The sequence below is a fragment of the Hemitrygon akajei genome, chromosome 30 (genome assembly GCF_048418815.1).
Source record: "Hemitrygon akajei chromosome 30, sHemAka1.3, whole genome shotgun sequence".
Classification (NCBI taxonomy): Eukaryota; Metazoa; Chordata; class Chondrichthyes; order Myliobatiformes; family Dasyatidae; genus Hemitrygon; species Hemitrygon akajei.
Window position 1 is genome coordinate 10588492 of NC_133153.1, and position 22789 is coordinate 10611280.

A 22789-nucleotide genomic window follows, 5' to 3' on the forward strand; every position below is an offset into this window, starting at 1 on the left:
ACACTTGGAGTACTGTGTCCAGTTCTGGTCGCCTCACTATAGGAAGGATGTGGAAGCATTGGAAAGGGCACAGAGGAGATTTACCAGGATGCTGCCTGGTTTAGAGAGTATGCATTATGATCAGAGATTAAGGGAGCTAGGGCTTTACTCTCTGGAGAGAAGGAGGATGAGAGGAGACATGATAGAGGTATACAAGATATTAAAAGGAATAGATAGAGTGGACAGCCAGCGCCTCTTCCCCAGGGCACCACTGCTCAATACAAGAGGACATGGCTTTAAGGTAAGGGGAGGAAAGTTCAAGGGGGATATTAGAGGAAGATTTTTTACTCAGAGAGTGGTTGGTGCATGGAATGCACTGCCTGAGTCAGTGGTGGAGGCAGATACACTAGCGAAATTTAAGAGACTACTAGACAGGTATATGGAGGAATTTAAGGTGGGGGGGTTATATGGGAGGCAGGGTTTAAGGGTCGGCACAACATTGTGGGCTGAATGGCCTGTACTGTGCTGTATTGTTCTATGTTCTATGAAACTGGAGCACCCAGAGGAAATCCTCGTGGTCATTGGGAGAACGTACAAACTCCTTATGTGCAGTAGGGGGAATTGAACCCTGGCCGCCAGTACTATAAAGTGTTGTACTAACTACTATGCTACCGTGCTGCCCCAATTCCAATATACAAATCTCTAACTCCAGCTCATTTGAAGAAAAGTCTCTGAAGACACAGACCTCTTTGCACAGATGTAGTTAAGAAGCACAAAAGTTGACAGTTTGGCAATCCCTTCCACAAGAAGGTAATTGCTGCCAGGTCATTTATTTCTGAGATTGACAAGTTTTTGTTTGAAGTCACTGAGGGTTATGGAAGAAGCTGGGTAAATTGAATTAAGTCACAGACCAACCATGATCTCATTGAAAGGCAAAAAGGGTCCAAGAGGTCCTGTTCCTCTGGTCCTGTCTGTGTCCCATCAGCCCACACCCACAATTTGGCTTCACTCTCGGCCTCAACCAAAAACCAACCAATTGTAGTGAAGAAAAACAGCACAGCTTAGTTTACCTTCACTTCTGATCTCTGTTGGAACATTTGATATAGTTAACTGATCGATGTCCAGCTGCCACAGATTAGCTAGCTGACCAAGCTCGGCAGGAAGCTCTCGGATTCCAGGGTTACTGTTGAGACAGAAAGAAGCAAAGCATTCAGACAGATAAAACCTACTTCATTCCATGAGTTGCATATTCAACTGTCTTTGAAGGCACTGTGCGTCAAACTTAATTGAATTTAAATTGCTTTGAATTTAAAAACGCAAACAAGAGGAAATCTGCAGATGCTGGAAATTCAAACAACACACACAAAATGCTGGTGGAATGCAGCACGCTGGGCATCATCTATAGGAAGATGTACAGTCGACGTTTCAGGCTGAGACCCTTTGTCAGGGCTGCCTGGCCCTGTAGATGCTGCCTGGCCTACTGTGTTCCACCAGCATTTTGTGTGTCTTGTTTGCTCCTTTGAAGCAAGTTGAGGCTATTATATAGTAAAACGCACTTTCAATATCTGCTCAAATTGGAAGTTGAATCATGTCGTGGACAAGTCAGTGAGGAGAATCTGACAGACATTCAGAGCTGGACAAGTAGTATTTACTCACAAAAATAACTTTTTAAAGATATGGTCACAGCTTTAGATGAAAATAGAACGCTTCTTTCTTAATGGAGTGCCCAGCAATCCCACAAAATGTGTTCACAATAAACAGCAGCTATCTTACTTGGAAAGGTACAGCTCAGAGAGCGCACGCAGCCAGCACACCGACTGAGGGACTGAATCCAGAAAGTTATTGTCCAGATGCAGAACTTCTAAACATTCACCAAGGATCTGTGGGAATTCAATCACCGAAGCTGAAAAGAGAGAGAGAGAAATCCACTTCATGTCGACTAGTGTTAAAGAACATTTTGCTTTTGTTTCTGACAGGTTGTTTTTCTGAGAGGGGCCAGTGTTTATTTGGCACGTCAGTGCAAACATTGACTGCACTGATGAAGCTTGGCTCAGCTTTCCAGGATAACAACAGGATTTGGTCTAGCCCAAGTCTCCATGCCTTCCCTAGTCCTGGTTTCCTTCCCCCTACCAGGAAAATCAATGTTTGTCAAATGCGCGAGATTTATTTTGACACAACAGAGATCAGTTGAAGCTTTTGCTTCCTTTTATAGGGTCCCTGCTCCATGTGTTTTGTTTTAAATATTTTGAGGATGCTCCAAATATTGTTAGTGTGGAGCTCACGGAGGAATCTACTGTTTCCACTGGAATGGGAAAGGCTGAGCAAACTTAATACACTCAGTGGCACTTGATTGGGCACTTCCTGTACCTAATAAAGTGGCCACTGAGTGTACGTTCATGGTCTTCTGCTGCTGTGGCCCATCCGCTTCAAGGTTCAATGTGTTGTCCCTTCCACACACCACTGCTGTAACACGTGGTTGCTGTGTCGCCTTCCTGTCAGCTTGAACCAGTCTGGACCTTCTCCCCTGCCCTCTCTCATTAACAAGCTATTTTCATCCACAGATTTCATCCACTCACTGGATTTTATTTTTGTTTCTCACGCTACTCTCCGTAAATTCTAGAAGCTGTTGTGCGTGAAAGTCCTAAGAGATCAGCAGTATCTGAGATACTCAAACTACCCCATCTGGCACCAACAACCATTCCATGATCAAAGTCTCTTAGATCACATTTCTTCCCCATTCTGATGTTTGGTCTGAACGACAAATTAACCTCTGGACCATGTCTGCATGCTTTTATGCACTGTTGATGTCACATGATTGGCTGATTAGATACCAGCATTAATCAGCTTAATAACGCGGCAATGAGTGTATATTCCTGTTAAATTTAAGAGTTATTTTGGTAGGGTAATTTTAAATCTGGAATGCTGTAGTTCAATTCACAGATTTATTGGCTGAGAGCAGGGGAACTGCGTGGCCTCAAGTCATCGCGAGGACTAGACCTGTTTGCAGCCGTCAGCAATGAGGGGTGAGCCCAGTTCTGTCCACCGGGGGTGGGGGGGGGGGGGCAGTGTGGCGCGCCGTCTGGGACAGACTCAGTGCTGCCCTCCCAGGGTTTTGGTCAGAAGACGACCAGCTCTGTTGTGATCGACTGCAGATATTAATGACACTAAATGGACTGAAGGCCTCAAGCTTTGTGGGGGGAGGGGGTCGCCTGCGTTACAGCCACTGAGAGAGAGCCACCGGGGGCAGCATGGCACATTGTAGTCGACTGAAGATTTCAATGGTCTTGAGGGGTCTGGACCATATACATTTATATTTTGCATGCTTGTATTTTACTAATATTCCGTATGTGCTTGAATATGCAACGACTGAGGCTCAAACTGTGGTGTTGTCTGGTGGACGTGAGGGACGGAGCACACTACTGGGGGCGGCGTGGTGCAGCGTCCAGGCTGGAAGCTCTATTGTGGTTGACTGATGATTTTGATGGGCTGGGGGGTGGGGAGATCTGGACTAAATACATATATATTCTGTGTTGTTATATTTTACTGATATTCTATATGTGCTTGTTGTTTTGTATGTGCAAAGACTGGGCCCCAAGCTGCAGTGCTGTCTGCAGGAGCGCCCCAGCACGGTGTCCACGCTGGAGTCGGTGCTGCTCTCCAGTGTTCGCTCGGTGGGAGACAGACTCCGCTGTGGTTGACTGTGGATTGATGGCACAAGTTTTGGGACTCTTTTACTGTGTGATTGTGACACCATTTGTGCTTGCTATCCTGTGTGTGCTTTGTGCTGTGTGCAACTGCTGGTCTTGCACCTTGACCCCGGAGTAACACTGTCTCGTTTGGCTGCACTCATCAGTATTCATGTATAGTTGAATGACAATTAAACTTGGAAATCAGTTGTATTAATATGAGAAAGCTGTTTTTTTTTCCGGTTGGAGGGTTTGCAATGTGCTCCATGAAGGTAGAGTTGAGGAAAAACAGAAACTATACTATATTTAAACCAAACCCAACATTCAAGGTTGGTTTGTGATGCTATTTCATATGTCCAACTTTGCTTCTTTTTTGGTAACAAAGAACTACCAATCTCAAGGTAAAGTCTGCAACTGACCAGCACCTGCTGAAGAGCGTGCCAGATCCTGCCAGCTTTAGGAGCTCTTCCTGAGGCAAAGTCGTCTCAAATCACATAATTAGCTCCACTTTAAATCTTAGTTTGATCAAATCAGCCATCAACTTTCTAAGTTTTAGAGAATACCACTGTGGTTTGTATAATCTAGTCTCCAAGTTTAACTCTTGGCATTTAAGAACTATTTTGGGTTGTGCAGCTGTGCTTTTGGCTTAAACTGACATATCCACCTTCTGCTGTGCACGGTACTTCGGATGTGGTCTAACCAGAACTTTGAATAGATGTAGCCCTATTTTGACAGCCTTGCATTCCAGTGTCTGAGATAAGACTAACATTCCAGTAGCAGCCCTGATTCCCAAAGGGTTGTCAATCTGAAATGTTAACTCTGTTTCTCCTCTCACACATGTGGGACCTGGCCTGTTGAATGTTTGCAGCGCATTCTGGTTTATTATAGAGATGTAATTGGCTAACAATTTCCATAATATTTTAATGATTATGACTAAGTTTAAGGGGTTCAGAAACTCTAGCCTAGAAAGTCTGCCTGTGCAGATGAAAATTGTGGTGGGGCAGCATTAACGAATTTTCTACTCATTTCCAAGTGAGTTATGCCAGTCATAATTAAGGAACGGGTTTCCTGTCGTAACAATTGCAGGTACTTCAAAGTCTGTAGTCCCACTGACAGAAATCCCAACATCAGCAACATGATGCAAAAAAATTCACTGCCACTGTCAGTGCCACGAAATTTACTGCCACAATCTCAAACCACGAAATTCACTACCACTGTCAGTACCATGAAATTCACTACCACTGTCAGTACCATGAAATTCACTACCACACTGTCAGTACCACGAAATTCACTACCACGCTGTCATAACACGATTTTTATCAATATCAACACACAAAAAGTTTCAAATCTAGAGTTTCTAAGCATTTAACCTCATTAAGAATTCCACCACATTGGTCTGCATCCCAGAAGACTCAAAACGAAGTTATTTGAAAGATCAGGCACATTTCTCCTGAACTGACAGGCAGGGTACCGCGTAACTCGAATAGAATAGGGTTCCAGAAATTCCTATTCCCATTTCAGATTTCCAGCCTCTGCACTTTTCTTGATGTTGAAATTTATGCAACATCACTGTATAATTACACTGCACCTGTTATTTAAAAAAAATCACTTTTAACAATTGGACAGCCCTCTTTTAAACGTAATCAAATCTGAAGAGAAGTCTCTGTCCTTAACCACTGACACTGTTTCTCTTCAGACAGACAGAGATTGATCTGATGAGTGTTTCCAGCACTCTGTTTCTATTCAGATTGCCAACATCTACGTCATGTTGACTTTCCCATTTCCTTTCACGTGCCCCTTTTGTCACTGTTAACACCTGCTTAATTACCTCATCACTAATACCGGCAGCAGCTTTGCCTCTTGGTTCTAAATTGTACTCAATTCCATGACTGCTCTGTGCACCCCTGTAAAGTTCTTGCCCTTTATGGGAATAATTTCTTCTGTGTCATTTCTTCTTTGAACACCTTCCACAGATCTTTTGTTGTTTTACCTGCAAAACAGTCACCTAGTTTTCTCAGGACACAATCTTACCAGATGAGGCCAGCTTTATCTAAAGCTAAATTTCTTTCAGATACTACAATTAAAGTTATACACATGCTAGATGTATACTTCTGCAGTTATTTCTGGCATATTGCTGTTTATGGAATGCAATATCCCTTGACGGTTCTGCTACTCTACCCAAACCACAAGCAACAAATTCATCCTCTTGCTAATACATTTACTCTATAAAAACCCTGCAATCCAAAATTCTTCTGGCTTGTTTGTTCACCACGATTATACAGCTCGAACTCAAAGTCCTTCAACTTTTTTTTGTTGCTGTTGTCCCTCTCTGTGCCCTGCGGTGCCTCAGGCTGCAACCTCGCTGCTCCCTCAGCATGTGTCTGATTATTTTACGAGACTGAGTTGCTGGCGCGACGCTCAACCCAGCACAGACAGAAAGCGTGCAAAGAGCTGGATTTGAACCAGGGACCACTCTTCCTCAAAAGTCCAGTATAGATGCTACGACACCAGTGGCTGGCTGTCAACTTTTTTTGAAATTCCTTTAATGTACCGTCACATTTCCATTGCCTGCTGGAGTCCCCTCCCTACTGAAGTCACTTCACTCTCACCAGGTCCATTTCTCCCTTCTCCTTAATTTATATGTTGAGTGTTTCCAATCCCAGCCATCTTGCAACCATCTGTCAAACATCCACATCTCTAAATTTGCATCTAAATCCATTCAGTGTGCCCCTGCACTCCTGGCATTTCCATACGGAATGTTTATTTGAGTTGTGAACTCTTTTGCCCTCTTTTCATTTTACACCATTTTCCCCTTTCTTAGTTTTCCTACTTCCCATCTCCCAGTTCCTTTCAACCCATGGCACCCGGCTATTGCTTTAATCTCTTCCCTTTCATCTACTTTAGCACTGACGTGACGATACTTTACCACTCGCTCTCCCTCCTAGCCACAGGTTTACATTCCTGCGACCATCCCAGTTATCCTTCCTGCTGGGACACAAGCCCCAGCTCAGCTCAGATGTGAACCTGTCCAATGACACATTTCCTTCCTATCCCAGTACTGCAGGACGTTTCGTTAAATGGACCCATTCATCCCAGACCACTTCAACCATGTGTTCATTTTCCTAATGAAAACAGAAAATGCAGGTCACATTTGTAGGTTAGGGAGCAGCGGCGGAGAGAGAAACAGAATTAATGCTTCAGTTCAGCGACCTTTCCCCATGACTGACACCTGATGTGAAACATTAAATCTTTCTCTTTCCTGTGGAAAATTTCCAACTTTTTCTGATTTTATGACAAGACTTTTGCCTCTTGGTCTCTTTCCTGTACAGCTCATCTCCACTTAGCCGAGGTAATGTTGCAGATGTTAAGACCCTTAGGATCGATTTTGTTTTAATTACTGTGTGAATGGGACTTAGCATTCAAGTTACTGTTGGTCGCAGCCTGGGCTCAAATCTCAGTTCAGTCTGGTTCTAAACATCCCTCTGCTTAGTAGCAAGTAGCCAGTCCTCAAGCCCTTTCCTCAGGAGGTGGTACAGGAACCTGAGGACCCACACACTCAATGATTCAGGAACAGCTTCCTCACCTCAATCCTCAGATTTTCTGAATGGTCCATGAACCCATGACTCCTTTTAGTGGCAGCACTTCCTAACTTTGTAATTTATAGCCATTTTATGTTTTTGCACTGCGCTAACGACTTTCACGTCATATAAGACAGTCATAATTAACCTGGTAACAGATTACTGAGTGTGCCTTCGGTGGGGACCGCTTTACGGTACCAGCGACCCGGGTTCAATTCCCGACACTGCCTGTGAGGAGTTTGTACGTTCTCCCCGTGACCGCGTGGGTTTCCTCCCACAGTCCAAAGACGTACCGGTTGGTAGGTTATTATAAATTGTCGGTGATTAGGCTAGGGTTAAATGGGGAACAGCTGGGCAGCGTCGCTCGAAAGGTTTGAAGGGCCTATTCTGCACTGTATCTTAATAAAGAAATAAACAAACAAATGTTTACCGCAGTTACTAGAAATCTGATTAAGGATCACAAACTTGAACTGTCGACCGCCCCCGCTTCCACAAATGCTGCCCGACGAGTTCTTCTGCTTTTATTTCGGATTTCAGGGGGCGGCACTGTGGTGCAGCTGTTAATGTCATGGCATTACAGCGTCCCTGAGCTGGGTTCAAATCGGCCGCTATCCGTCAGGAGTTTGTCCGTTCTCCCCGTGAATCTGTCGGTTTCCTCCCTCACACTAATTGGTCACGTGGATGTAACTGGGCAGTACGGGCTCACTGGGCCGAAAGCTGTATCTCTAAAAGAAGATCACGTTCCTACTGTCTGCAACTGCGCCTGAGTTTCTGTCCAGCCCGCGACTCTGGCGGATGGCTGATCTGTATCAAGCTGCCTGATAACCTGAATCAGGGTCGAAACATCCACTCTGCGCTCTTTGCTTCATGAGACTACGTCCTGTCCTTTCACAGTACATACAGGAACAGGAGGAAGCCACTTGACAGTCCATTTAATACAGTCAAGCTGTGGTAACTTCTACTCCACGCCACTGTGGTAATCTATCTCTCCCCCACTTATCAAGAACCTACGTATCTACCCGAGTCTTAAAAACATTCAAAAACTCTTCCTCCACTCTCACTTGAAGAGAGCTCCAGAGACTCATAATCCTCAGAGCTTATATAAAAAGATCACTTTATCCCTGTCTTGAATGAGTGAACCTTCCTTTTAAACAGTCATCCTTAGTTCCATGCTCTCCCACATGAAGAAACTTCCTCTCCTCTCCTCCTCAGTCCATCAATCACCTTGGACTCCCTTCTAATCTTCTCTACACTGGCCATCACCCCCCTCCGCTCTCAGTCCTGATGCAGGGTAATGGCCCAAAACACAGACAATTCCTTTCCTGCACAGATGCTCTGTGACCTACTGAGGTCCTCCGGTAGATCACTTTTTGTGGGCATCTGAAGACTCTTGCATCTCAAACTTGTTCATTGATACTATTTACAGAAAGAAATCCGACAGCTTTATCCCATCCAGTCTACTTGTGACTTCAGACCCACACCAAGATGGCTGGGTCTGAGCAGCTCTGAGAGGTGAACTTAAATGCCACCGCTTCACGTTCACCAGCTGCCATAAACCAAAGGCAGTGGCCCGTCAACACCTGTCTGAGGGTAGGTAACAGAGGGTGATAAATGGCAGCCTTGCCAGCAGAATGCCATCAGGATGAGACGAGAACAATGTATTTGAAAGCTTTACGGAAGGGGGAGTTGTACATTTGGCAACAGATGTTTAGTGGGAAGGGTGTTGGTCTGATCCAGGATTTACATGGACAAGTAAGAAGACTTGTCCCGTAGTGAACGCCTAAGCCTTGGTGATACAGACGCTGAGTGAACGGACTCAGTGTTCAGAACCTCACAAAAGTAGACAACTACCAACTGCAAACTAATGCAAATAAAAGCTGCTTGTGAACCAGGACATGGTGGGCAAATTTCTCAGTGCGGTGAACACTCAAGGGATTTGGGAATTCGGGAACTTGGGAAAGCCTGGAGCAGACGGACTGGAGACAAGAGTAGAAGGAACGCGAAGACACAAGAGACCGCCGACGTTGGAATCCGGAGCAACAGAAAGGGCAGCACGGTGGTGTAGGGGTTAGCGTAACAGTATTACACCGACACAGACCTGCGGCCTCAATTCTGTAAGGAGTTTGTACTGCTGGAGGAACTCCATAGGTGTGGGAGGAAAGGAACTGTTGACAATTTTGGTCAAAACCTTGCATCAGGACAGGGATCAGAGGGAATGTGAATGCACACAATTATTTAGGTTCCATTCCATGAAAAGTTGGAGCATTCCCAGGTCTACCGGGATGACTCACAGACTGCGAACTCTGTGTCACTGTGTAACTGTGTAACTCACGCAAGGGCAGAGAGTGTGAAGAGTGGCTTGAAGGACTTGTTCAGTGTGATGCCTAAAAAGGGAAAATAAACATCTATCTTGGGAGAGACGGCAGGTTTCTCAGATGAACACTCTGTTTATGGAGGGGGTGGGAACATTCCCCAGTCGACCATGGGCCGGCTTGATATCACCAAGCTGTTATCGGAAAGGAACAGCAGGTGGGGGCACATCTGCTCTGTGTGTTGCACGACCTGTTGCCACGTCTGCCTCACACGGATCCCTTACCCGAGTCCGAACTTCTCTTCAGTCGCATTGTAAAAAAATTGACTTTCCTTGTCCTGGAGGACTCGTCTCCCCTGTAAATGGGAACAAACGGGCAGTCTGTAGTCACAGCTCACAGCTCTGGGAATCAACGGTGTTACTCTCCCCCCCACAGAGTGAAACCGGCCCTCTGGCCCCTACTCACCAAGGACTCCTGTCCTGTCCCTCACACACCACCCCTGCTCCTCCCAACCCACCTCCCCCTGCCCCTTCCCCCACGTCACCCCGCTCCTTCCCCCACATGCCTCCCCCTGCCCCTACCCCCACACCCCTCTCCTGCCCCTTCCCCCACACCTCCCCTGCCCCTCCACACACCACTCCTGCCCCTTCCTCCCCCTACATGCCTCCCGCGCCCCTTCCCCACACACTCACTTTCATTGCTCCTCGCCACCACTCCCAACAGCTACTATTTCCCCCTTGCCCTGCCCCTACCCTGCTGCCCTTTCACCCCCAGAGCTGGGCGACAGTGAACAGGCCCAGGCCCCGGTCCCACGATCCTGGGAAAAGTTACTGAGGTTGTTACCGTGATTAAACACTACACCGCCAGGGCAAATCAGAGCCATGCACACGGATTGATAGGGACTGGGGAGCTGCCTTCAGATCGGGAGACACGATGACCGTCAGACCGGTGAGAAGGAGGAGTCAGAAGGCATTTGATAAGGTCCCACATAGGAGATTGGTGGGTAAAATCAAAGCTCAGGGCATTGGGGGGAAGACATTGACATGGATAGAAAACTGGTTGGCAGATAGAAAGCAAAGGGTAGCGGTGAATGGGTGTTTCTCGGAATGGCAGGTGGTGACTAGTGGGGTGCCACAGGGCTTGGTATTGGGACCACAGCTGTTTACAATTTACGTCAACGATTTAGATGAAGGCATTGAGAATAACATCAGCAAATTTGCTGATGATACTAAGCTGGGTGGCAGTGTGACGTGATGAGGATGTTAGGAGAATTCAGGGTGACTTGGATAGGCTGAGTGAGTGGGCAGATACTTGGCAGATGACGTTTAACGTGAATAAGTGTGAGGTTATCCACTTTGGGAGTAAGAACAGGAAGGCAGATTATTATCTGAATGGTGTAAAGTTAGGTAAGGGAGAAATACAAAGAGATCTAGGAGTCCTTGTTCATCAGTCACTGAAGGTGAATGAGCAAGTGCAGCAGGCAGTGAAGAAGGCTAATGGAATGTTGGCCTTTATTACAAAGGGAATTGAGTACAAGAGCAAGGAAATCCTCTTGCATTTGTACAGGGCCCTAGTGAGACCACACCTGGAGTATTGTGTACAGTTTTGGTCTACAGGGTTAAGGAAGGACATCCTGGTTGTAGAGGAAGTGCAGCGTAGATTCACGAGGTTAATTCCTGGGATGTCAGGACTGTCTTACGCAGAGAGGTTAGAGAGACTGGGCTTGTACACGCTGGAATTAAGGAGATTGAGAGGGGATCTGATTGGAACATATAAGATTATTAAGGGATTGGACAAGATAGAGGCAGGAAATATGTTCCAGATGCTGGGAGAGTCCAGTACCAGACGGCATGGTTTGAGAATAAGGGGTAGGTTATTTAGGACAGAGTTAAGGAAAAACTTCTTCTCCCAGAGAGTTGTGGGGGTCTGGAATGCACTGCCTCGGAAGGTAGTGGAGGCCAATTCTCTGGATGCTTTCAAGAAGGAGCTAGATAGGTATCTTATGGATAGGGGAATCAAGGGATATGGGGACAAGGCAGGAACCGGGTATTGATAGTAGATGATCAGCCATGATCTCAAAATGGCAGTGCAGGCTTGAAGGGCCGAATGGTCTACTTCTGCACCTATTGTCTATAGTGGAGCTCCACTAATGTTAGAGACAGTTTTAATAGTTCTTCTGCTGATAGAACAAACATAGAACATAGAATAGTACAGCACATTACAGGCCCTTCAGCCCACAATGTTTTGCCGACCCTCAAACCCTGCCTCCCATATAACCTCCCACCTTAAATTCCTCCATATACCTGTCTAGTAGTCTCTTAAATTTCACTAGTGTATCTGCTTCCACCACTGACTCAGTCAGTGCATTCCACGTACCAACCACTCTCTGAGTGAAAAACCTTCCTCTAATATCCCCCTTGAACTTCCCTCCCCTTACCTTAAAGCCATGTCCTCTTGTACTGAGCAGTGGTGCCCTGGGGAAGAGGCGCTGGCTGTCTACTCTGTCTATTCCTCTTAATATCTTGTACACCTCTATCATGTCTCCTTTCATCCTCCTTCTCTCCAAAGAGTAAAGCCCTAGCTCCCTTAATCTCTGATCATAATCCATACTCTCTAAACCAGGCAGCATCCTGGTAAATCTCCTCTGTACCCTTTCCAATGCTTCCACATCCTTCCTATAGTGAGGCGACCAGAACTGGACACAGTACTCCAAGTGTGGCCTAACTAGAGTTTTATAGAGCTGCATCATTACATCGCGTCTCTTAAACTCTATCTCTCGACTTATGAAAGCTAACACCCCATAAGCTTTCTTAACTACCCTATCTACCTGTGAGGCAACTTTCAGGGATCTGTGGACATGTACCCCCAGATCCCTCTGCTCCTCCACACTACCGAGTATCCTGCCATTTACTTTGTACTCTGCCTTGGAGTTTGTCCTTCCAAAGTGTACCACCTCACATTTCTCCGGGTTGAACTCCATCTGCCACTTCTCAGTCCACTTCTGCATCCTATCAATGTCTCTCTGCAATCTCCGACAATCCTCTACACCATCTACAACACCATCAATCTTTGTGTCGTCTGCAAACTTGCCAACCCACCCTTCTACCCCCTCATCCAGGTCGTTAATAAAAATCACAAAAAGTAGAGGTCCCAGAACAGATCCTTGTGGGACACCACTAGTCACAACTCTCCAATCTGAATGTACTCCCTCCACCACGACCCTCTGCCTTCTGCAGGCAAGCCAATTCTGAATCCACCTGGCCAAACGTCCCTGGATCCCATGCCTTCTGACTTTCTGAATAAGCCTACGGTGTGGAGCGTGAGGCATTTAAATGCCATTAAAGTTGCTATGATGATAGAGGAGACAAGAGACTGCAGAACAAACAACCTGCAGGAAGAACTCAGCGGTCCAACAGCCACAGACACCGCTTGATCCCGAGGTCTTCCACCAGATTGTTTGTTGCTATGACGACACACTGAAATGATTAAAACATTAAAGCAGAGCAAAAATTTAAATAAAACCTTCCCCTCATTCTCCAGATCTGTAGTTTGTGAACCCCTGTTGAGTTTCAGACTGGCTGGTGTTGGCCGAACTCTGTGCTAAATCCACCAACACCTGGAATGGTGTATCCCAGATAGACACCAGGTCCACTTGACTCTTACACCTTTGGAACTGTCTGCCACGGCCAGAGGGATCCCACAAACGGCCCACTGCCATGCAATGGGCACATTACGGGGTCGCCTGTTGTATCGGTGACATGGGGATAATTTTCCAGTGAATTGTGGTAACCCTCAGCACCAAACTCTCCTGACCTACTCCAGAAGGCAAGTGAGCAAAGCAAGCGCTGAACACACAAGGTGCAGAAGTCTATGGATGGTGCTGTTTATAGGAGTGAGGGAAAGTGTGGCTGGTCGGACTCACGAGTAACATGGAAGCCACGCACGCTGAGGTTTGTGGCTTCAGTTCGTCCCGCGATTCCGGTGCCCGGACGGACTCAGAGCTGTCGCATGCCCAGCTGACTGCCCCAGCAGCGGAATGGAGTCTGCAGTGGTATCTCTGGGGGCGGGCTCTGACAGGAATGTATGGAGAGGGTTGCTGGCTGGTACCACTCACTGGGTGAAAGGCCTGTTTCTGTACTGTATGCCTCAATGAATCCATAATGGCCTGGTCTATCCAATAGAACTGGAGGCAAAGGAAGATAACCCTTAAAGGGGTGAACTTTTCCCCAAATACTCACTCCACCGGCAACCCCAGCTCTTCTTTTTCACCACGATCTAGAGTGGACTCAATGCCCTTTACCACTCCGGCGCTCCTCCCCGTTCCCTTTCTCCCATGGTCTTATCAGATTCCCCCTTCTCCAGCCCCTTACCTCTTTCACCGATCCACTCTCAGCTCTCTATTTCACCCCTCCCCCTCTCCAGGTTTCACCTATCTTTACCACCCTGCACTCTTTCCTCTCGTTTCCCACCCCCCCGCCCCCACTCTGACTTCTCATCTTTCTTTCCAGTCCTGATGAACGGTCTCGGCCCAAAATGACAGCTGTTTTCTCTTTTCCATAGATACCGCCCGGCCTGCCGAGTTCCTCCAGCATTTTTGTTTGTGTTACCTTTTACCAATGACAGCTACTCCAATTGACCCAGTCTCCTGGAATCTCAGCCCCAATGTATTGTATTATCAAGGGGAAACCAGGACCGGTATCGCACTGTTACAAATGCAGACTACTTACTTTCCAAACTGATTTCGAGAGAGATCGAGCGACTTGAGATTGTGGCATTGCCATCTGTCTACCGGGGGCAGAGACTGCAACTGATTGCCAGAGAGCTTCAGAGAATTCAGGGCCTGGTGCAAGTTACAAAAGAGTTTATAAAGATTGTTTTCCTGCAAGTTCATAGCACAACCTAACACCAAAATATTCACTAATTTTGAACAGCAACACAGCAGAGCATGCTTTGAAGGTGAGTAAAGGGCCCAAGGAGCTGAAGGAGATAGCTTACCAGAAGCTGGTAACAGTGCTCACAATGAGGAGATAGCAGCAGTGTAAGTGAGGACTACACTGGAGCTCCATCTACTGTTCGGGCCGGAGTATTGCAACGGTATGAGTCCTAAACCATAACACGCTGGTGTGAAGTAATACAATGTCCTGACTGTAACTACTGTCCCTCACCCCTCCTGAATCATCCTGACTGTAACTACTGTCCCTCACCCCTCCTGAATCTTCCTGACTGTAACTACTGTCCCTCACCCCTCCTGAATCATCCTGACTGTAACTACTGTCCCTCACCCCTCCTGAATCGTCCTGACTGTAACTACTGTCCCTCACCCCTCCTGAATCTTCCTGAGAGTAACTACTGTCCCTCACCCCTCCTGAATCATCCTGATTGTAACTACTGTCCCTCACCCCTCCTGAATCTTCCTGACTGTAACTACTGTCCCTCACCCCTCCTGAATCATCCTGATTGTAACTACTGTCCCTCACCCCTCCTGAATCATTCTGACTGTAACTACTGTCCCTCACCCCTCCTGAATCTTCCTGATTGTAACTACTGTCCCTCACCCCTCCTGAATCATCCTGACTGTAACTACTGTCCCTCACTCCTCCTGAATCTTCCTGACTGTAACTACTGTCCCTCACCCCTCCTGAATCGTCCTGAGAGTAACTACTGTCCCTCACCCCTCCTGAATCGTCCTGACTGTAACTACTGTCCCTCACCCCTCCTGAATCTTCCTGAGAGTAACTACTGTCCCTCACCCCTCCTGAATCATCCTGTCAGTAACTACTGTCCCTCACCCCTCCTGAATCTTCCTGACTGTAACTACTGTCCCTCACCCCTCCTGAATCTTCCTGACTGTAACTACTGTCCCTCACCCCTCCTGAATCATCCTGATTGTAACTACTGTCCCTCACCCCTCCTGAATCTTCCTGACTGTAACTACTGTCCCTCACCCCTCCTGAATCGTCCTGACTGTAACTACTGTCCCTCACCCCTCCTGAATCATCCTGTCAGTAACTACTGTCCCTCACCCCTCCTGAATCATCCTGTCAGTAACTACTGTCCCTCACCCCCTCCTGAATCATCCTGACAGTAACTAATGTCCCTCGCCCCTCCTGAATCGTCTTAACAGGCAACTATTCTCCAAGGCTCTGCACACACAAGGAAACACTAGGTGTACAGTAGCACTGGGTTTTCTACAGTAATTCTCCATTTTCCTTCCTCTGCCTTTTTGAGGGAAGCTTACAGAACACCCCCCGGACATTTGCGGCTTTCAGTTAGATCTTGGCTGACCTCTCCCTTGGGTTCATTTGAATGCATTTGCTTCACATTCCTTGGTACCCATACATTACAAAAACCTTTCAGTCGAGGTGGTAATAGCCTCTAGTTTGAGGCTCAGCAACCAGAGCATTTTCAACGGAGGCTGTGTTAGGGATAGGGCGGAGTTTCAGGATTCCACTATTCTGTGCCCGGAGAACTAATTCTGGATTTTCCTCCTGAGTAGCTTGAATCTGATTTCATGTCCACACAACCAATCCTCATAACTTTTAACTCCAAACTGCAGTAGCGTGTGCTATAGCCCACTTCAGTGCCTCTGACGGCCAAACGGAAGGCAGTGCTCCAGCCGGATACCCACTAAGTTTTTGTTCAATCTTCTAACATCGTAACTCCCTTCTCACACCTACACAATGCACTGACCTCTCTGGAGTTTTACACACTTCCACACCATCAGCCTAAGTGTGCTTTTGTTAAAGGTTATGGTCCCATTTGGAGAAAGCCCAATGTGTGAACTTTTGCAACCGTTTGGTCTCTGCACCGAGTGACTGAAATAGAGCTTTTATATGCAAAACATTCTGGAAAATACCTGAAGCTCAAAGATGTTTGATGGCAATTCCTTCAGTAAATTGTCAGAAAAATCTGCTTCCTTCAGATAATTTTTCCAAAAGACACAAAGACTGTTTGGGAGGGATTCCAATGAATTCCTGGAAACGTTACAAATTTTCTGGAAGAGAAGAATTTGCATTTTAGCTTTACATTAATTATCTCCTGATCTGTTGAGAAGTCAGAGGTGAAATGTAAATTTTCTTTACACAGAGATATCCAGGACTGTGTAACGATATGCAATCATGAGGCGAGGAAGTAGAGAAATTTTAAAAAAGAGAAAATGCTGCAAATGATCATTAGACCTTTTGTAACTATATGTAATACCCTGGGTAAGACCATGCTTTATTTTATTAATAGTTATGCTATTAGGTATTTTACTTTCCGCAGATTTTCTCAAAATGCAATGTGTGCCTTTAATTACATTGTACAATTGAGTACTACATTTCTTTTGCCGTTTAAAAAAATAATTCAGTTGATTAAGTTAGGCTTATTGTAATAGCCAACAGGATTTGTCTTGTTAAGATTTTGTCCAGTAAGATGCCCTGGAACATTCCAGAGCGATTGGGGGTAGCTATTTTCTGGAGCGAGTACAGGAGTTTTGGGAGAAGTAGGAGAAAGAAGGAAAATAGGAAGACGACAAACATGGCGGAAGAACGTGAACTAATTTGGGGGACAGACATGGCTGTTGGAAAATCCTCATGCAGACAATGGTCTCATGGAGAATGTACAGATAACTTCTAATTAGCTAGTTATCACATGACCTTGGAGAAAGTTCGTTGCCTCGCCATTGGGTGTTGCATTGGATATTTATTTACGTTTTGCTTGGACTGTGCTTTCAGGCAGAATTGTTCAGTGCCAAGAGAAAACACAGTGAGGCAAACTGGATTGATTACACAACAATAAGCCCCAATGATTATGTGCACAGTACGGACTGATATATATGCAATTGGTCCGTTTCTTTCTTTTGTTTGCTACAGTTTAAATTATGTTGTCAATACAAATTTTAATCAAAGTTTACACCGGTGCCAGTTAAGTTATTGCTTCCTGGCGAACAGAAAATTTGCGTGGGTGCTCAGAGTTCATACAAGAAAGAATCCTACTTTCCCTTAAAGGAACATTCAAAGTTTTATGTTTGGTGTTTACCTGAATCATATTTACCCTAGATATGTTTATTTATTGGTAATGGTCTTGTCATCATTATTCCCCCTGCATTGTGGAGTTACGTTGCTGTTAATTTGCATTCACAGTACTAACCAACTCATTACGAGTCTATGGTAAGAGGGTGACCTACAGAAAGAGAAAGGAACTCAATGCCAAGGAAGTACAGAAGGTTGTAAAATGATTCATGTGATCATCAGCTTTACAGATTGAGGATGATTTATGCATTAGAGAGCTTTGCTCATGTTAGATACTCATTTGAGAAACTGGGTGACCACCTTGGAAATAAAAAGATTGAGGAAATAGGACCAGTGGATCATTACAACATAGAAAGCCTTCCAGAATATCAACTCCAGAATATCCTGTAAAAGCTACATTTTTACAGGGCCATTTCAGATTCCCCTATTCCATCGTCCTTCCCTATCGCCAGACAGAGCCTTCTCCTTCAATTACTCATCTTATTCCCTTTTGCAGTCTGTGATTGAAACTTCTTCCACAAGCCCTTCACCAATACACTTGTGTCACAACTTGAGGAGGTTACTCTCATATTGCCTGCAGTTCTCCTAGCCGTTACTTTTAAATTTATCTTCCTTGGTTTGGAACTCTTCTGAGCAGTGGGAACAGTATGGCGTAATTCACTTTGTCTAGTCATAGAAACAGAGAGCTGGAGTAGAAACGTTCCTGCTTACTCTTCTCCCAGCGCTCTCTGTTCTAAAGAAAACACCGTCTGAAAATTCTCATTATCAGGTGCATTGGCCTCAACTCACAAATCTCTAGCAAGTTCACATTAATAAAGAAAATAAAATCAAATATTAATAGTGCTCCCAACAATCATTTCCAGAATATACTCTTTCAGTTTACTGGCCTGTACTTTCTATGGGATAATGAACTAACATTAGCAATTTTCCAGGTCTCTGGAACCATATCCGATGAGAATTTAATGTTTATGAGTAGTAGATCTGAGATTGTAACCCTTTGTTCACTTAGCAACTTAGGATACATCCTAATTAGACCAGGAAGCTTTAGCCTATTGAATACCATTTGGAAAACCAAGCACCTTCCCCCCCCACCACCCCACCAGCCCACCTACTTACAGACAGACACAACGTTTCAATATTTATGCTCACTATTATCTCCTGCCTCTATTTATTCATCATGATTTTAACTTTCAGTTTCTCCAATCGCTCCTGTACAGATCTTCGGTCTCAGCCTTAGCTGGCCCCACCCTCCCTTGTACAAAGAAGAATTCTGAAATTGCATATTTCTTTACAACACAGAAGGAAGCCATTTCAGCTCATTGAGTTTATTCTCAGGACTATCCCACTGGGCCACAAGCAGGACACAAGGAAATTGGAGCAGGACTAGGCCACTTCAGCCTGCCTCAACATTCAATATGATTATGGTTGATCTACACTGGCCTCAAGTCCTTTCCCATTGCTCCTCAATCTTTCAAATATTTTATCTCTAAACTCCCTGTCACATGGCATCACCTAGCTGAATCACAGAGGAGGAGACATTTATGACAGCAAAGTGGGTCATCAGCCAACTGTATCAGTGGCCGTCGCTTCCATTTTCCAGCTCACTGCCCATGGCCTCGTACGTTCGTGATTTCTGGGAGCTTATACAATGTGGTATAATGACAGTCCATTCTACTGGGGGCAGTCTTTCATTGAGCCTATTGTTTTTCTTTTATTTACTGTGAATGCCCGCCAAGAAAATGAATCTCGGTTGTAAATGCTGACATATGTACTTTGATAATAAATTTACTTTGAACGTGGAACTTGTGAAACACCCCTTCATTCACAGAGGTCCAGATCCCCCACTAGTCTTTGGGTAAGAATATACTTTTTCATCTCTATTCCAAATCTTCCACCATTGAACTTCAATTGATTGCCAAGTCAATGTTGTCAATGCCTAGAGACTTGGATTAGTCCCATTCCCTCCGTCCCAACCTCTCGTTACTTCATAAAACTCAATCGATTCTCCTCTCAGCCTCCTCGTTCCAAACGTAACAACTTCAGACTCTCTCCAGGTCGCAATAAAACTGCAGCCCTAACAAAAAGCTCATTTGCATCCTCGCCAATGCCTTCCTGTGGCACAGTGCTCAGGTCTGCATCTCCCTCGCCAACATTCAGAAGGCAGTGCCAACTACAGAGTGAGATGCACGTTATGTACACATGCCTGGTACCCTTTGCAGAGGTTACCTATTGCCTCTGTGCCTGCAACTGATAACAATGTGAGATGACCACTTCCTGGAACACAACACACAGTCATGTGGTTACAGTGCTGCAGAGCCAGCTGCTGCTTAAAATGCAAAAGATTCTGAGTTCTCTTCATTTTTGACGCTCCAGGCCTTGTGTTTTTTCAGGACGCAAGATGCATTTCAGTTTTTCCACAAGATGTCTCTTCATTAGGGCAATGGAACCCATAACACTAGAGTAAGAACTAAGGATCTAGCCTGGCACCTTCCCCCTTCCTGCTCAGTCCTGAAGAAGGGTCTTGACCCGAAACGTCGACTGTTTATTCACTTCCGTAGACGCTGCCCGGCGTGCTGAGTCCCTCCAGCATTTTGTGTGTATTGCTCTGGATTTCCAACGTCTGCAGACCTTCTCACGTTGAGGATCTAAAAATTCTCTCAAATCGACAATAGCTTTGTGGACTCATTTACTTTAACTGTTATTTTGTTAAGTAACTTTATTTAGATTTATTTTGAACCACCTGTTACTCCACTGTACCCATGCTGCTTAAATTAAGCATTCACAAACTCGTCTTCTTTTAATCTGCAGCTTTAAACCATGCCCCAAATCCCCAGGGAGTGACTCAGCTCCTGAAGACAGTAATTCACCATTAGTATAATAAGTAATAATTAACAGAATCAGTAATAATTAGCACAGTAAGTTAGTGGCCAGGCAGATGAGTAACCAGCAGCACAGATTTAAGGAAAATATCAAAGGAGTGAGAGATGACTTGAGGAAAAACCCTTCCATACTGAAAGTTGTGATGTGGAAAGTACCAGCTGAACAGAAGCACGTTCAGTAATAATTTCCAAATGTGAATACCTAAACAACACACACACAAAATGCTGGAGGGACTCAGCAGGTCAGGCAGCATCTATGGAAATGAATAAGCCGTTCGGGCCGAGACCCTTCATTAAGTCTGGAAAGGAAGGGGGAAGATGCCAGAATAAAAGGGTAGGGGGAGGGGAAGGAGGCTAGCCAGAAGGTGATAGGTGAAGCCAGGTGGGTTGGAAGGAAAGGTCAAGGGCTGGAGAGGAAGGAATCTGATAGGAGAGGAGAGTGGACCATAGGAGAAAAGGAAGGAGGAGGTGATAGGCAGGTGAGAAGTGGTAAGAGGCCAGAGTGAGGGGTAGAGGAAGAGGGGAGAGCGAGGGAAAACATTTTTTTACCAGAAGGAGAAATCGATCAGGTTGGATGCTCATCAGATGGAATATGAGGTGTTGCTCCTCCACACAGAGAATGGCTTCATCTTAGCACAAGAGGCGGCCATGGACCGACATGTCGGAACGGGAATTAAAATGTTTGGCAACTGGGAAATTCCACTTTTGGCTAATGGAGTGGAAGTCCCTTTCCCATCCACCTGGCTTCCCTTATCACCTTCCAGTTAGCATCCTTCCCCTCTTTTCAGTCCTGAAAAGGGTATCAGCCCCAAACATCGACTATCTATTCATTTCCATAGATGCTGCCTGACCTGCTGAGTTCCTCCAGCATCTTGCGTATGTTGCTTTGGATTTCCAGTGACTGCAGACTTTCTCGTCTTCATGGTTAAATATTAAATATTTGAGAAGGAATGCAGCACGCAGTCACAGATTTAACACAAATTTGATGCTCTGAATTTGCTCTATGATTCCACATTGCCAAACCAATTCCCTGTATTATCAAACAGACGACATCCTCTATCATGAGGTCAGAGTCATACAGTGTGGGAAGAGGTCTTTAGGCCTGCCAAGTCCATACAAGCCCTCAAGCACCCACTGATGTCCCCCTCTCTGCCTGTAAGGAGTTTGTACATTCTCCCCGTGACTGGTTTTCAAAAAGAACTGTCCAATTTAGTCCCAAATCCTTCCCTCCCTAACCTACAAATTAGTACATCTAATTGTCTTTTGAAAGTATCCAAGAAATCAAATTCTTACCTGATTTACGGCTAGCATCTTCCAGATTCAACCTCATCTCCCCTTTCAGTCTCTTGCTAATAAATCTTTAACTCACGGCAATCAATTTTCTTATCGAAGGAAGTTATTTATCATTAGTTCTAATCTGGACAATTTAGTTAAGGCTGTTATATGGTTTCCTTGCTCTGCGGAGAGTAATCCCAGCCTCTCGAGATATCTGTGGTCTCTCACCTCTGGTATTGTCCTGATAAGCTTCCTCTGTGCTTTCCACAGATAAAGGCATTTTTGATGAAGTCGGTGCAAGCTAATGCCTAACTAATATGTTGTAACTGGGTTTTACAGAGTTCTTTGTTTCTGTATTTAAGAGCCTATTTACAATCCCAAATACATTCTTTAACTCCTTTATCTCCTTGCCTGTGTCCAAACATTTCAGGATGACGTGCCACCACCAAAGCTTAAAATTCATCTGCCCCCACTTCACCAGTTTTACTGTATTGCTGGCCTTCCTTTTCCACTCATTATCAAGCATGGGGTTTTAGGGTATTTGGACGCACAGGTTAAAATTAGCCGAAGTTAGCATGATTTCCTCAAGGGGAAATCTTGCCTGACAAATCTGTTGGAGTTCTTTAAGGAAATAGCAGGCAGGATGGACATAGGCGAGCGAGTCAGTGGATGTTCACTTGATTTGCAGAAGCCTATTGAAAAGGTGCTGCATATGTAGCTGCTAAGCAAGATAAGAAGGGATGGCAAAGGGTGAGAATAAAGAGGGCCTTTTCTGGTTGGCAGCTGATGACTAGTGGGGTTCCAGAGGGGTCAGTGCTGGTCCACTATTTTTCATGTTTTATGTTAGTGCTGACAGAATTTAACAGCTTTGTGACCAAGTCTGCAAATGATACAAAGATGGGTGGAGGGGCAGGTAGTGTTCAGGAAGCAGGGAGTCTTGAGAAGGACTTGAACAGATTAGCGGAATGGGCAAAGAAGTGGCAGATGGAATACAGTGTCGGGAATTGTATGGTCATGCACTTCTGAGAAGGAATGAAGTTGTAGACTATTTTCTAAACACGGGGCAAA

General features: G+C 45.4%; 1 protein-coding gene across 1 annotated transcript in view; it reads right to left on the minus strand.

The window, feature by feature from the left end:
• The window catches only part of lrrk1 (leucine-rich repeat kinase 1), a 197640-nt gene that overhangs the window by 99210 nt on the left and 75641 nt on the right, over positions 1-22789 (minus strand). The window contains 5 exon segments of the mRNA XM_073032977.1: positions 1050-1162; positions 1753-1882; positions 9840-9910; positions 14283-14395; positions 16412-16549. Of these exon segments, the coding sequence (XP_072889078.1) occupies positions 1050-1162; positions 1753-1882; positions 9840-9910; positions 14283-14395; positions 16412-16549 (565 nt within the window).